This window comes from Polypterus senegalus, chromosome 10, assembly GCF_016835505.1.
Source record: "Polypterus senegalus isolate Bchr_013 chromosome 10, ASM1683550v1, whole genome shotgun sequence".
Lineage (NCBI taxonomy): Eukaryota > Metazoa > Chordata > Cladistia > Polypteriformes > Polypteridae > Polypterus > Polypterus senegalus.
Genome location: NC_053163.1, coordinates 74,559,044 through 74,574,486, shown reverse-complemented (window position 1 = coordinate 74,574,486; position 15,443 = coordinate 74,559,044). Strand labels below are relative to the sequence as shown.

The 15,443-nt window shown below is 37.9% G+C and overlaps 1 protein-coding gene across 6 annotated transcripts in view; it reads left to right on the top strand.

Annotated features, from left to right (window-relative positions):
• The window catches only part of enox2 (ecto-NOX disulfide-thiol exchanger 2), a 918,217-nt gene extending 902,780 nt beyond the window's left edge, over positions 1-15,437 (top strand). For 4 of the 6 annotated variants that reach the window (XM_039765983.1, XM_039765986.1, XM_039765982.1 and 1 more), the window contains 3 exons: positions 1,570-1,678; positions 13,596-13,681; positions 14,464-15,437. In XM_039765983.1, the coding sequence (XP_039621917.1) occupies positions 1,570-1,678; positions 13,596-13,681; positions 14,464-14,595 (327 nt within the window). In that variant the 3' untranslated portion in view covers positions 14,596-15,437. The remainder of the gene's footprint in view (positions 1-1,569; positions 1,679-13,595; positions 13,682-14,463) is intronic. The other 2 variants (XM_039765987.1, XM_039765984.1) reach the window with 1 other exon arrangement.
• The last annotated feature ends 6 nt before the right edge of the window (positions 15,438-15,443 follow it).

Sequence of the window (15,443 nt, the reverse complement as noted above, 5' to 3'; positions counted from 1 at the left end):
TGCAGGTATAACAGACAATAACTTTGTATAATGTTAACGTTTACCCCCCGGATGGAATTGAAGAGTCGCATAGTGTGGGGGAGGAACAATCTCCTTAGTCTGTCACTGAAGCTACTCCTCTGTCTGGAGATGATACTGTTCAGTGGATGCAGTGGATTCTCCATGATTGACAGGAGCCTACTCAGCGCCCGTCGCTCTGCCACAGATGTCAAACTGTCCAGCTTTGTGCCTACAACAGAGCCTGCCTTCCTCACCAGTTTGTCCAGGCATGAGGCGTCCTTCTTCTTTATGCTGCCTCCCCAGCACACCACCGCGTAGAAGACGGCGTTCACCACAACCGTCTGATAGAACATCTGCAGCATCTTATTGCAGATGTTGAAGGACACCAGTCTTCTAAGAAAGTATAGTCGGCTCTGTCCTTTCTTGCACAGAGCATCAGTATTGGCAGTCCAGTCCAATTTATCATCCAGCTGCACTCCCCAGTATTTATAGGTCTGTACCCTCTACACACAGTCACCTCTGATAATCACAGGGTCCGGGAGGGGCCTGGGCCTCCTATAATCCACCACCAGCTCCTTGGTTTTGCTGGTGTTCAGGTGTAAGTGGTTTGAGTCGCACCATTTAACAAAGTCCTTGATTAGGTTCCTAATAATATGCATATATATTTTCCATCCAAACTTTATGAAAATGCCAAGTACATAATGTATTCACTGTCTTAAAATGTTGAATTATCATCAAAGAGTTCAAATTTACTTTTCTGTTGTCTTTCTCATTGGCATTTTACCAACTTACAACTTTAAGAAACAAAATTAAAAGTAAAGAAATGTAAGTAAAAACCAAAGTAATTCTTTAGTAGGGGTATATAGTGGGTGGGATTTAAAAATGTTATTCCTAATGGTTTGTTGATGGTTGTGCATTGTGTTACAAGGTCTTTAGTAAGAATACTTATAGAGATGCCCCCATCTTCTTCTAATAATCCAGTGAGTGAATGGAACTAAAATTACCTTTTAGAAAGTTTGTATCCCTAAGGTAATCATCTTCTGGTACTTGATTGGAAACTGCTCTTTTTTACTCCAGCCCTCTCCAAATTCATTCTTTTTCAAAGCATTGTAGAAATCTGACATTTGATGAGGTGCACATTTAAAAAAAAAAGAAAAGAAAAGCATGCTGACAAGATTTTGAATAGGCTAATATTGGTCTTATTGCTATTTTTGGACTTCTGAATTAATTTGTCCTCTAACTACATCTTTTTCTGTTAAGGGAATTATTTCTTGAAATGTTTCAGTGGTATAACACATTTTACATTTCTGAGACACTAAGACATACATGAATGATTTGTGATTTAAAAGCACTTATTATCTACCACATACATTTGCTTCAGTCTACACCTTTACTGACTTGATCACTCAATATATAGTAAAATTTTGTTTCTGAGGATCAGCCAACCGTGTTGTATGCGTACCTTTTCATAATGTCATATTTGGAATTCACATTTGTTCAGAGACAGTTTTTGGAGAACTTAAGCAATAATGTGACAGATATCATTTGTATTCTGTTTCATTTTGCCAGCAGGAATGTGCCATTCCGGTGGTCTCTTCTGCCAGTCAGGAGAAAGAGAATTCTCCAGAGAAGAACTTTTCCAGCCCTGTCAAATCAGAAAGAGAGGCTTTGCTTGTGGGTAAGTCAGTAAAGCTGTAAAAATGTAGTTCACTTTCAAGCATATGAATCTTTTATTACATTGAATCATTTCCAGCCCATTTTATAAATTGTAGTAGATAACTCATAAGGTCAACAATCTCCCTTCATACATTTCTGAATTAAAATGGTTGCCAGCAGCCAAATGTGATAATAGCTAAAAATATCTGTTTACAGTAACACACTAAATTTTAATATGAAAAACTCCACAATAAGTGATCATTTTATTAATGTAACCCTACCAGTTTACCAAGTTGGACCCAATTTCATTTTAGAAATCCAGAAACCATATTCAGCAAGATTTCAAAACCTTGACTTTAGGATGCTAGCCAGTTAGTTGGGTTGAACCTCGGCTCTGAATAGCTTGTTCTCTGATATCTCACACAGGCTTTCTTGGGGTGTGATCTTGTCACTAAGGTGGCCTCTGCATTACACTCATTTCACTGAGGTGTCTGTGGAATTTCTCAGTCATGTGACATGGAGAATTGTCTAGCTAGGCAAGCCTATTGTTGGCGATTCCTCTCATCTGAAATATCCTCCTTTGAAGTTACATCTTGTAAATTCACTGGTGTGTTCTCTTGAACCTTCTGGAGCATTGTCCAACAGGAGAATCCTATTTGCAGTTAGGTACACTGCTACAGTAAAGGGAAGCACCAGATTACTAGTGTGATCACGGTACTCTTTCTTTTCAAATGTTACTCTTCTCATATCGAAAGACGTGTGATGTGAACATACATTCCACACTATTATCCCGTCACCATAAGCCTGCACTTTAATGACCGGCCATGATGGACATGTGGACTGATGTGTATTTTTCCTATGCTCTTTTTTAAATCAACGTGAATCAGCAAGAACTAGGTTTCCTCTGGCACTTTCATATGTTGACTAAAAACAACTAGGATGATTCATTATATTAATGCCTTAGTGTTCCTTAATTCCTATAGCTATTGAACTTTTCTAGTTTATTCTTTAGTAATAAAGTCACCCATTATTATTACAATTCTGCCTAGACACCTGGTCTTTTGATATGATTATAATGTTTCTTATGGTTAGGTTTTATAAATAAGTCATTTTTTATTTTTTTTATTTTTTTGCAGCAACAATTCTAGAATTTGCTAAGACCTTGTTATTAAAACTTGAAGAAAGCGTTTCTTTTTTTTCCTTTTTGGAAGTTAATTAGCCTCAAGGAATGTAATCTGATTTCTGCATACTTGTAGCTGCCGATGTTTATTTTAAGTACTGTAGATTCCACCTGGATTTACCTTCTGTGTGCAAAGGTGTAATGTTATTTAATTAGTTGTTTTATAAATATTCAATTATTGTTCATATTTATCATAAAACTGGATTTATGGATGTTTTTGAAGTGTTGTATATTTTAGTTTTTTGATTGCTCCCCCATTTTCATGGGTGCTATGGCCCAGTCAATGTACTTGAGCCCAGGTTCCAGGAAGGGAAGACATTTGCATGGGCTTTCTTGACATTTAGGAATTTACTATTTCATAGTCTGAAGACATACAGTTGTTTAATTGTTAATTCTTAATTTTGTTAGAGATGGCTTTGTGTTGCATGCTTCATTGAACTTATAACACATCTACCACTATATCCTGTTGATGCTGAGGTAGGGTTTATGGCTTAATGCAACCCTGAAAAGGAATGGATAAATAGTTTTCCAAGTGAAATGTACCTTATTATGTGTTTGCAATCATTTACAAATAACCTATTCATTTTCTGAACTTGTCTTATTCTGTTCACATAATGCCATCTTCTTATTAATATGACTTTGGCAGTACAGTGTCTGTATTCACATATATTGCTTACTGGGTATATGAAAAGAACCTGCCCTATATTCTGCCAGAGCAAGTGGTAATAAAGGACTTAATGGTGAAATCAAATCATTTGTAACTAACAAATTGGATATTCCTGAAGTGGCAGCTTGCATTTTGCAGAGCTCTGATGCAAGTTCCATTTCAAGCTTTTCATTTCCCATTTTATTGAATCCAATGTTCTTTGGCCTTTGAAACAGATTGGAAGTGGGTAGCGTGTGCTTGCAAGATCAGTTACAAAGTTATCTTTACCGGATGAAAATGTGTTTGATCTTCCTCCGTGAAATAAAACTCTTGCCCTTGATTGTTGACATAGACTGCGAGAAAGAAAACTTTGACTGTCAGTCATGAAAGAGGACATTTTTCATAATTCCAAACAGTACATTATTTGTCTTCTTCTGTAAGATGAAAAGATTTTAGTCCTAGATCAGATTTTGTGCCATGTATATCGGATATGGGAATTCACTTTCTTTGAGTAAATGAAAAAATCTGATAATACTGCAAAATATATAAATACATCAAAGCCATACAGGTGACAGTATGATTATGATTACAAACTACAGTGAAGAAACTGAAGTGACACCTATGCATACTACCCACTTTTATCAACTATGCTTCCCAAAAAGCTAAACACAAGGCTATCACCTTCACAAATTCATTAAATATTTCATTTGTTAAGTATGTTCTTTTCAAGAGTTGACTTGATGCCAGAATGATTACAGCCACTAATGGGCTTCTCTTTCAAGTTAATCAGCTACTATTATTAGCTCTGAAAGAGTAAGAGTCAGCCTGTGGTCTTATGAAATGATGGTAAATGTATTAAATACTGAAACTAGAACAGTTTATATATTGAATAGCAATGCTGTAGCATTTGATGAATACTTTTGTGAGGTGACAAAAGTGAATTCAGTGACTGCCTGGACATGACTGCATCATGTGGCACAGCTATTTCTAACATCTTCCTTGACTTGCCATTGTTCATTTTTACCTGTGCGTATTTATGTCTGACTTGAGCTGGATTTTCCGCACGATAGTCAGTTGCTACTTTGTATATGGATATTCAAGCAGCACGTATTAAGAGCAAATCAGCAAAGAAATCCTTCACGAACCTCTTCCTTCTTGTTATCACTGCATACAAACCTGCATTGAATTTTTGCTCTGATTACATCTATATGGACAGATTGGTTTTCATCATTTTGTGTCAGTGTTGTGACAATGTATGCCTATTATATCAGATAATAAACTATTGATATTTATTTCATGGGTGTTCATTTTGTGAGATAAGATGCAAATATCAGGTTTCCCATTATAGCTGAAGATGTTCTGTACCTTCAAATGGAAAAACAGATGTAATACCAAATAAAAAACATTGCAGGTGCACTTTATTTGAGGAGCAGATCATAGTGGTGTGTTTTAAAAGTTGTTTCTTGCTGTTGTTTCTTGCTGTATGATTACCTACCTATTTTCAAATGATTCCTACACCATCTTGTTAGTGTTGTAATGGGAGAATTGAAAGTTCCATCTATAGGCAGGGCCCAGTCTAGTAGAGCGCCCCCATATAGAGCCATATGTACCAACCACTACACCAGGCCGCTTAAAGTCATAAATCACACTAACAATATCTCCATCTATTGAATAATCCAGATTCTGTACTGCAGCCTGAAGCAACATACCAGCACAAATATATCATACCTGTGGAATGGCTAAATGTGACAGTATTGGTTGGCTGTAGCTCCCTTGCTCCTTGCACCCAGGACCATCAAAAGTCATAACCAAGGATGAGCGGAGCAATCACGCATAGCAAGGAAAAGTAAGGTGAACCAAAGTACTTAGTACTTTTATTTAAACAAAACAAATTGGTCAAAAAGTGCAGTGCTTGATCCATTATAATAAAAGAATCAATCCAGGATAAAAACAGTGTGTTTTTAGTGGAGGTTAATAAGTCAATGAATAACTAGATCAACAAAAAAATCCATAAAACTGAGGTTAAAATCTGTTGGCAGAAATTCATCCTTTTAAAAAAACAACCCTGAGCCCCACAGTGCTTTCACTCTTAAGACAAATGTCACCCTTGGCTTACCCTTTAGGGGTCCTCACATCCAGAGGAGACAGATGGCCACCAATAGCTGCAGTCGACCTATACACAGCCTCAGGTCCCCACCCTCAACCCAGGCTGAACCAAGCCTTCCCTAAGCCTTCTCTAGGCATCTTCAGGATCTCAAGGAGCCTCCATGATCGTCTCAAATGTTCAGTGCAGCACGATCCACCCCTTTGAGCAGCAGCCCCACGCTTCCCTCAGGGTCACTTTTCTGACCGCCTGTTTCCTCTCCCATCAGCACCGCTTCCATTCACAATTTGCCTTCTTTACTTTAACCTATAATCTCCCTGTCCGTCTCTTTTCCATTCTATCCTTGTCCCTACCCAAGCTCCTTTTTTGGGTGATTCGGGCACAGATGCTGCAATTGCTTACTCCACTGCGCTAACAAGGGAACTGGCAGGATTATGTCTACACATAAATGTGCGGCCAGCCAATTTCGCTGTCATCGGTCCACAGCATCTTGTGCACACTTTCACAATCTCCTGCACCCTCCCAGAGCCCGAGAGCACCGTTTTTATTTATTGTTCATTGTCGCAGCCCAGCAACATCACACTAAATTGTTACTTTAACATTTTATAGAAATACTGAAGCCTAGAATGAGCATTGGTACCCCCGATTTGTGGCAATGGTCTGTCTTTATAAAAGTGTATTCCCTCTTTCAATGGGGTAAAGCAATTACCAGGTGCTCTTTGGACATAAAAGTAGAAGACTGAATGACAGCAAATGGCAAATTACACACTTTACACATAGATTATATCTCTTACTCTCATCGATAGGCAAAAAGTGTGAACAAGGACAGGAAAGAGTAAATTATAGGTGCAAAATTATCTGTACATGGATGCGTATAATGCCAGTTAACTGTAACAGTATACTGAGCAGGTTTTCAATGTTCCAAAACAGGACACAACTCATTATTCCAGCAAGTGTGGTAGATGCAGATTAGATCAAAGAGTAGGGTGGGAAGGTGAGAGGTCCCCCTTGGTGTTTGGTGCGGCTTGTAGAAAAGTACATAAAATCAAAGAGCTCTGCCCCCTTTGTAGTTTTGGATGATTAAAAAGAGAAGAACCAGGACATTCTGTTAAAATGTGGGATGCAATGCATAAAAATGGGACATTTGGGGTGAAAACAGGGATTTCAGTGATTCAAACAAACTCTGCAGTGGATTGACTGTTTGTTGGTTCAGGAGGTGCTTCATACGCCTACTTAGGATCCTATTCAGTATTCTTCTGCAAACATCATTCACAGTTAGGAGAATAAGAAAAATATGTATATCTAATCTGCAACATCATTCTGGTGAAACACAGTAGATTGAGGATGGAAGGTTATGTGGGCTATGTTTACATGCTTTCTCTTGTTAATTAAAAACTTAAATTGAACCCACCCGACTTCAGTATTATTTAAACTTTAAGTATCCACAGATATACATGTTGCTTTAGAAACTATGTGTGTTTAAATCAGCAGCATGCAGTATCTTTTATGATCCTCTTTAATTCAAAAGTTTGTTTTTCTATGTTGCTGAAACCTTTTCAACTTTAAAATTAGTACATTTGCTACCTAATTATTTTTTTATACCATGTGTGGAAACATGACTCAATAAATACATTTACAGAGTGTTTGACACATAAAAAATAAATGATCTTCCCTCCTCCAGCTGACCCAGAACACACCTGTTTCTATGGCTACTGCCTACAATAATTGGCTTTTGCCTAATTAATCCATAGCCTTTCTTAGCTGTGAATGTTGTATTGTTTGCCGTGCAAGATCTATTGATGTGGAAAAACGAGGAATGGAGGTGAAGAAGAAAGTCCATTTTCCCATTTGATGCTCTATACCATGTTTGCTCTAAGCAGGAGGAGGAGTATTTTTAACAGGCTTAACGTATTGGAAAAAGTGCAAAAGCTGGCACTGTGTATTTTGTTTGGGAAAGAAAATCATCGTAAAACTGCACATACAGTAATGAATTTACATCTTTTATTTTATTTCCAGTGAATCTTCAGATAGTATTAGTAAGCAGCATGCAGCAGAGTTGCCTGATTAAACACGTCCTGAGGCTGCTGATTTCACAGCTCCCTTGACGTCTGGCCCTCACTTTTAGTACATGGATCCAAACCAATGTGTCATTTATACACACTACCCACATTTTCACCTCATGCTGTCATTTGTAGCACATGTTATCAGCTTAAATCAACTACATTTAAACAAAATTAGTACAATATCAGATGGCATGTTATGAACTTCAAAAGTGGAAAAACAAACTGACGCTAAATAAATGAATACATTTTCAGTTCATTATGTTATGCCCCTGTTGATCCATCCAGCAAAGCCCATTCTAACACTGAACCTGTGGTTCTGTGCTGCCCTTGTGCCTCTGCTAATTCTGCCGTATCTTCATCTGCTAAGATGGCCCTCTTCTGATCAAATACATAATTTTAAAAAGCTAAGAATTGTAGTGCAGAATAGTCCATAATAAAATGAAGGCAAAGGCCACACACCATGCAGTAGCCTAGTGTAGTTAATTTTTATTTCTTGTTCTTTATTTCACCTTATACAATTTCTTGAATTAGGAATTTCTTCGTTTTTGCATACCCCTTGGGGTTACAGTGCAGAGTCTGCCATTGTACAGCACCCCTGGAGCAATTGCAGGTTAAGGGCCTTGCTCAAGGGCCCAGCAGAGTAGGATCTCTTTTGGCAGTGATGGGGATTCGAACCGGCAACCTTCGGGATACCAGCGCAAATCCTTAGCCTCAGAGCCACCACTCCACCCTTAAATTTATTATCATCGTGCCATATCTATTCTGATAGGATCTGCGCTCAAAATCTCTTCCTTTGCCATCAAAATATCAGATAAGGATGTGCTTCTCTCCCTGTTTTCTTCAGTTCCTCCAGTTGGCAAACCTGCCACAGCTTCCTCATTGGAGGGAGGCTTTAGAAGTTTAAATGCGCAAAAAATGAAAATGTATATTACAAAAGAAGTGGACGTGTGAAACACATGTCAAACAGTCTCTGTACTTATGTTGAGTCTCTTTGAAATTGGAATATGCCATTTAAGTTTAGAAATTAACACCGATATCAGACAACTGAGAATTAAATCATTTTGTTCAGACACAAGTTTGAAATGCAGACTTAAAAAAAAATAAAATAAAGACAATGAAGCCAATTATGCCACCTGCATAACTCAGGCTGATGACACTGCTGATAAATCTTTGCAAATGCTAACAAATAAGGATTGTATCATTGAAGAAATGATTCAGACTCCTTCATATTCTGTCACTTTTCTGTATTGTGGATTTATTTTGAAAGGATAAATTTGCCCTTTTTACCCAATAACCCATGATGACAAAGTTAAAACATGTTTTCAGAAAGGTTTGCAAGCATATTCAATTTTAAAAACTGAAATCTGTCATTCTTATGAGTATTCAGACCCTTTCCTTCTGGCACTACAAATTGTGGTCAGGTGAGTTTTGCTTTAATTATCCTTTAGATGTCTCTAGAACTTTATAGGTGTCCGCCTGTGGCAAATTGACGTGACTGGACATTGCTTAGAAAGGCACTCACCGGTGTATATAACGTCCCACAATTCACATTGCATGTCAGAAGAAAAACCAAGAGGGAACTCTCTGTGGACCACTGCTGAAACATTGCGGTGAGGCATAAACCCAGGCAAGGTTATACATCCATTTCTAAAGCTGTGAGTATTCCCAAGAGAACGACAGCCTCATTAATTGTGAAATGGCTGAAATTTGAAACCAGCATCTGGTCAAACTAAGTAATTGAGCAAGATGGGCCTTAATCGAGGAGGTGATCAAACACCCAATTGTCTCTCTAATAGAATTTCGGGAGTCCTCTGCTGAGATGAGGAAACCCATTGGAAAGGCAACCTTCTCAACAACAGTCCTTCAATTGGAAGTTAATGGTAGAGTGGCTAGATGGAAGCCATTCTTGTGTAAAAGGCCTATGACAGTCTGCTTGGAGTCAGTGAGCATGAGCCTGATGAGACACAAATTGAACTCTTTGGACTCAACTCTAATATCACCCTCTATGGACATGCTTTGTGGTGGCCACATCATGCTATGGGGGCTCTTCTCTGCGATAGGGACTGGCAGACTGTTCAGAATTGAGGGAAGGATGAATGCAGCCAAATACAGAAACACCCTGGAAGGAAACCTGCTTGAGAGTCCACACAACTTCAATTTGGGTTGACAGATCACATTTCAGCATGACATTGACCTGGATCAATGACAGTCTTTAAGTGGCTCAGCCAAAGCTTAAAATTAAACCTCACAGAACAGGTAAGGGGAGACCTGAAGATGACAGTTTACAGACACTTTCAATCCAAACTAACAGGGAATGAGATAATCTTCCAGAAACAATTGTGAAAACTGTCCAAATGCAGGTGTGCAAAGGTTATATAAACTTACCCAAGGCTTAAAGCTGTTCTTGCTGCTAAAGTGGCTTCTGCAAAGTGCTTAATTCAGTGGATAGATAGATAGATAGATAGATAGATAGATAGATAGATAGATAGATAGATAGATAGATAGATAGATAGATAGATAGATAGATAGATAGATAGATAGATAGATAGATAGATAGATAGATAGATAGATAGATAGATAAATGAGAGAATTTAGTTTTTGATTTTGAATACATTTGCAGATGTTTCTGAGAACGTGTTGAGCATGGATGGATATGTAAAAATATCAAATGTATCTGTTTAAAAATAATTCTACAGCGCAATAAATTGTGCAGAAAGTGAAGGAGCTTCAATACTTTCTCAATCCTCTGCAGTAGGAAACTAAATCTTGTTAGTAGACATCTCAATCAGACTTCAAGAGGAAATTTGAAGAGCATGGGTTTAGATTCATAAGTCTTCAGCTCACCTTCTGAGTGACCGGAGGTTCAGACAAGCTAAAAGAAGCTTGGTTACAGCTGAGTAAAAGTAGCCTTCCTGTCCTTTTTCATTTGCTGTTCCCACCATTCTGTATGTTTGGTGTTTCTGCAGGCAGTTTTTGGTGTAATGGATAAAGAACTGAATTCTAAACCGCAAGGTTGCCTGCTCGTGGTACATCATCTGATATATGGATGCAGTTGTACCATGAATCTGTAAAGTTACTTAGAATAATGTTTCCAATAGAAAAACCCTTTTTCCAAAAAGTTGGGTTTTTTTTTTTTAGTGTTGAACGTGCACATGTTTCTGTTCTGTCGAGCTTTTTCTACTGACAATTCTCAGAACAGACCTCAACTACAATCAGACTTACTGTCCATTTTAAATAAGCTGATAATCCAATGTTCCAATTCAATATCCTCAAATATATTTTGAGGTTTCAACATGACTGTAGACTCATATCTGGTCTGTTTATGTTACTTTTTGCCATTCGTGACAGCCACAGAAACGTCCACTTAAATAAATTCCATCATACCCAAAGTAAAAATAAAAAATGTAGAAAATATAATGAAGCATCTTCAATAAATGGGTATTTTACTTTGCTTTCATTGTCTGTCATGAATTACTGCAAACTCATTTTTAATCTTGCCCTACAATTAACAGCCTGATGAATGGAGTGCACATCATTTCTTTTGCTAACCAGCTGTTGAGACTGTGGAACGCATCTGATTAAAACATTGACTTCTTGCTGTCAAACGTTTTTTATGTACAAAGCTGTAAAAGTCAGCCCCACAGGGTACTGTACCTCTTTGTTTGACCTTCCCAGAATGATAGGAGAAATTTGGTAGAGCTAGTCTTTGAGGGGATTACGACTGTCCTTCAGATTTGCTGTGCCCGCGCTCTCACTGTGAGCCCGTTTTGATTTCAAATTCTGAGCTCCGAGTGCACAACCACCTTCTCTTTTGAGTATTTGAGAAATTAACACTTGAGAAATGAGTAGGATCTTTATTTATTTATTTTATTTTATTTTACATTTACTGCATTCTATGGCATTATGAACTGTTTATATTTACTAAGATTTTTAATCTTGGCCTCCTCCTCCTAATAAATTTTCGTGTCATGTTTGTCATTTTGTAAAGTGCTTTATGTTTGTGCTTATTATGAAAGGCCTGATATGCTAGTAAATAAAGACTTTTTGATTGATCAAGTCTTAATAATTTAATGTTATTAGGTTTCATCAGTGTGCTGTTCCAATCCTACTGCCTTGACAGTTTCCAGGAAAAAAAAAGTCTTTCCAAGAACAGGCTGGCTGTTTTCATTTTAGATTAATCTTTTCCACCATGAAAATAAGATAAGATAGCAAAGTTCAAGGAATAATAGAGGCTTTAGGAACGATTCTTTTTTCTGTTAAGTGTCATTTAAGATTGCCAGAAAGGTACAGACTTCTAGAATTAAAAATTTCAAGTGTCATAGGAAGACACCCACAATAAAATCAATACAGCATGTAGTCTCAAAGGAAATTAGTTTACTAAACCTAAACATGAATAAGCAAATTGAGTACACAGAGGATCAAATGAAACTAACAAATTCAGAATCAAATCTCATGCTCCCATTGCATCTAGTTGTACGGGCATTTGTCACAGGGTGTGATCTTTGAACCCCATTTCGTAATAAAGTATTCCTTCCATTCTCTCCCACTCTTGCAGCCTCTTTTGCTCTCTCCTCAAAGCCCTGGCCTTGCTTTCTCCATACCAGTAAACATTTGTTCAACTGACCTCCCACTTGTAGATTCATTTTGGCATTCTGCCTTTACCTGCATGGCTGCACACACACACACTCTCTTTTACAACTTTCTTATACCCTCTCCTAATCCTGTGGCACCTCCTGCACAAATGCTAGAATTTGCTATAACTAAACTTGAATGAAACTGGGCAGCATTTCTGCGTTTTACTTATTCCACATGTGATAAACGTAAATGTCAGTCAGTCATTGTCCAACCCGCTATGTACTAACACAGGGTCACGGGTGGGGGCTGCTGGAGCCAATCCCAGCCAACACAGGGCGCAAGGCAGGAAACAAACCCTGGGCAGGGCACCAGCCCACCACAGAAACGTGAATGTACAGGGTTATTAGCCGCCATTAAGTAAACAGCAGATCTCCCATGACCGTCACTGTGTAGAGTTAATTGATATTTTAAACAAGGACACATTCCTTCTTGAAGTCAACTTCACAACCCCTTTTATGATTGCAAAATTGATACAATAACAAATTAACAGTCATTCCTCAAAGACAATCCTTCTCTGAGCTTTATAGCAGATTAGACCATCCCAGGATTGTCTATTGTGAGTCTTTGGCCCCGATATTAGGGAAACCAGGCAGTTCCAAGAAATGCAAATGACATGACAAGTCGAAATTGACTACACAATTACAACGTCATATTTCAGATATTTCGGTATGTCTTACGGTGTTGCTTTGACACAATTTTCTTAATGCTTGTATTTCTTTAAGATATTTTCCACTTAGCATCTTCTAGTTATATTTTAGTTGGCAAAAAGTCTGCATCTTTCTCCATTGCTCTTTGAAAACATATTGAATCATATACTGTAAATGAAAATTCTCTGTAATGCATTAAGCATCTTTGAAAATGGACTGATGGATTAATGGATTCATTTTCTTAGGTGGAGCAAAAAGATTATAGACAAGCGCAACCTAGAAAGTAAACGGTCAGTGGCTGCATTTAAAAGCATCTTTCAAAGAGTTTGTTTTCTTACTGAGCTTTCCCATATTGATTCATTGGATGCTTTTATAAAAAAAAAAAAATGGGCGCATTATGCAATCAGAAATTTAAGGCTCGTAGTTTCTCATGTTTCTCAAACTCTGGGTTAGTCGCATCAGAGGCTGTCAGCATGTGTGACCATTCACACCGACCACGGTGGGCCACTGATGCTGTGTGCTGGATGTTTTTTAGATGCCCTGTTTTGGGGTCTTTACTCATTTATTGTGAGTTTTGTTGTGAAAGCATAACCCTTAATCAGACTGCACTGTTAAGAAGTCATGCTTGTTTATTTATTTAACCTAACAGCTATTTCTGTTGTAGGTATCATCTCAACATTTCTTCATGTCCATCCCTTTGGTGCCAGCATTGAGTACATCTGCTCATATTTACAACGGTTAGACACAAAGGTAGGCAAGAAATTAGTTTGAAAGCAATAATGTTGTTGATTTAAAAATGTTATAATTTAATTTTTGATTTATTGTGTTCTAAAATAAGCAATTTTTCATCTTCTACTGTACCCGGTAATGTTTAACAAGGGACGTCTGCTCATTAGCCATTCTTTTAAAATCCTTTTCGACGCATAATATTATGTCGAAGGGCTACATGCCAAATGTTCAGCAATAAAGGAAACATCAAGGGGAGAAATTAAGACAAAAGATAATTTGGAGGAGTAACTCGTATGATGTGGAAACCCATTATTACCCATTTGCATTTTAGTAATCCTAAATTCTTTTCATAAATACTTAGTATTATAGTTAACTAGTAAATGAAACTTGGACTCCTCTGTGACTCCACTGGCAGATTTAATCCCATCTGATGCCCAACATGCTTTTTGCGGCTGCGTCCCTTTTTAACATGTTAATTAAATGTTCAAACCGACTCAGCTCCCTGTCTCCTCTAGTCACTTCAGTTTCTCATACAGGTACATTAGGCACGTTTAGTGTGATGATTCAAGAGGAATGGGCTCTCCATGCTTTGCGTAGAGCCACTGTGAACGTCTCTGTTAGACCTTTAGTTGCATTAGGTCACTTTGTCACTAATGTTCATTTTAATCACAGTTAAGGTGAAGCTGGGAATCTTTTCTAAGCTCTATTTCTTTGACCTTTTCTTCATCTACCCTGTTGTTTTACAAGATGAACAAAAATGGTGCACTTTTCCTGTTTTGTTTCCTTATATTTCTCACATGTAGATCAATACCACAGAGGTGGAAGCTCTACTAACCCGCCTGCAGCACACCTTCCAGCAAGAAATATCAGGAGTGGGTGCTAGCCTTGAGAAGAGGTGGAAGTTCTGTGGCTTTGAGGGGATTAAGATGGCTTAGATGTCCAGATCAAACATGCGGCCTACATGACCAAGGAAATAAAGCGGCTGAGCCCAAGAGACTTCAGTTCTGTGGGTCAGAAGGACTGTGTTCAATCAGGCCCAGCTCAGCATTCAGCGTTCCTCATTGCCCTGCGGCAGGTTACTATAGAAACAGCAGCGCTTGTGCCTTATGGGCAGTGCTGAGTCAGAGGAGACCGAGATCTCCTTAAGGCTCCGATGCAGGGAGAAAAATATCAGGGTTTTTACATGCTACAGGCATTATTATCTTTAGAATTTATGTTCCTTTTTTTTTGATTTCTTTTTTTTTTTGTTTTGTTCATGTGCTGTGCAGATGTAGTGGTATTTACAAATCCATGTGTACATTTAAAGAATTTCTCAGTGCTTTGTTATATAAAAAGAGGGTTCCCGTTTTTGTTTTCTTATTTATTTTTTTTCCCTTAGGTGACATCGTGTTAAAAGTAAGCTATTGTCAAAGGCCTCAATATTCAAATTGTTAAAGTTGCCTAAAATGCAGTGTGGCACAAATGCTTTGCTATCGTCGTCTGCTTTTCTTTTATGCTGCACAGAATTGTTCGATAAGCATATGCACAATGTTTCTTCTGTGATGCAGACACAAAAGTGACATCTGATTCTTGATATTCTCTTCATCTTGAAAAGTATGTCTTAGAGAAGGTTACTTGCTTTTTGGCTTCTTTATAATTTTAAAGAATAATGCAGATTTCAATCAGGAAAGAAAATAGGCCTGACATGTACACTACTTCAATAACAACAACAACAACAAAAAAAAAAACTGTGTGTGTACTCATGCAGAGGTGTTTTATTTTACCAGCCTTACGGATTCCTGAC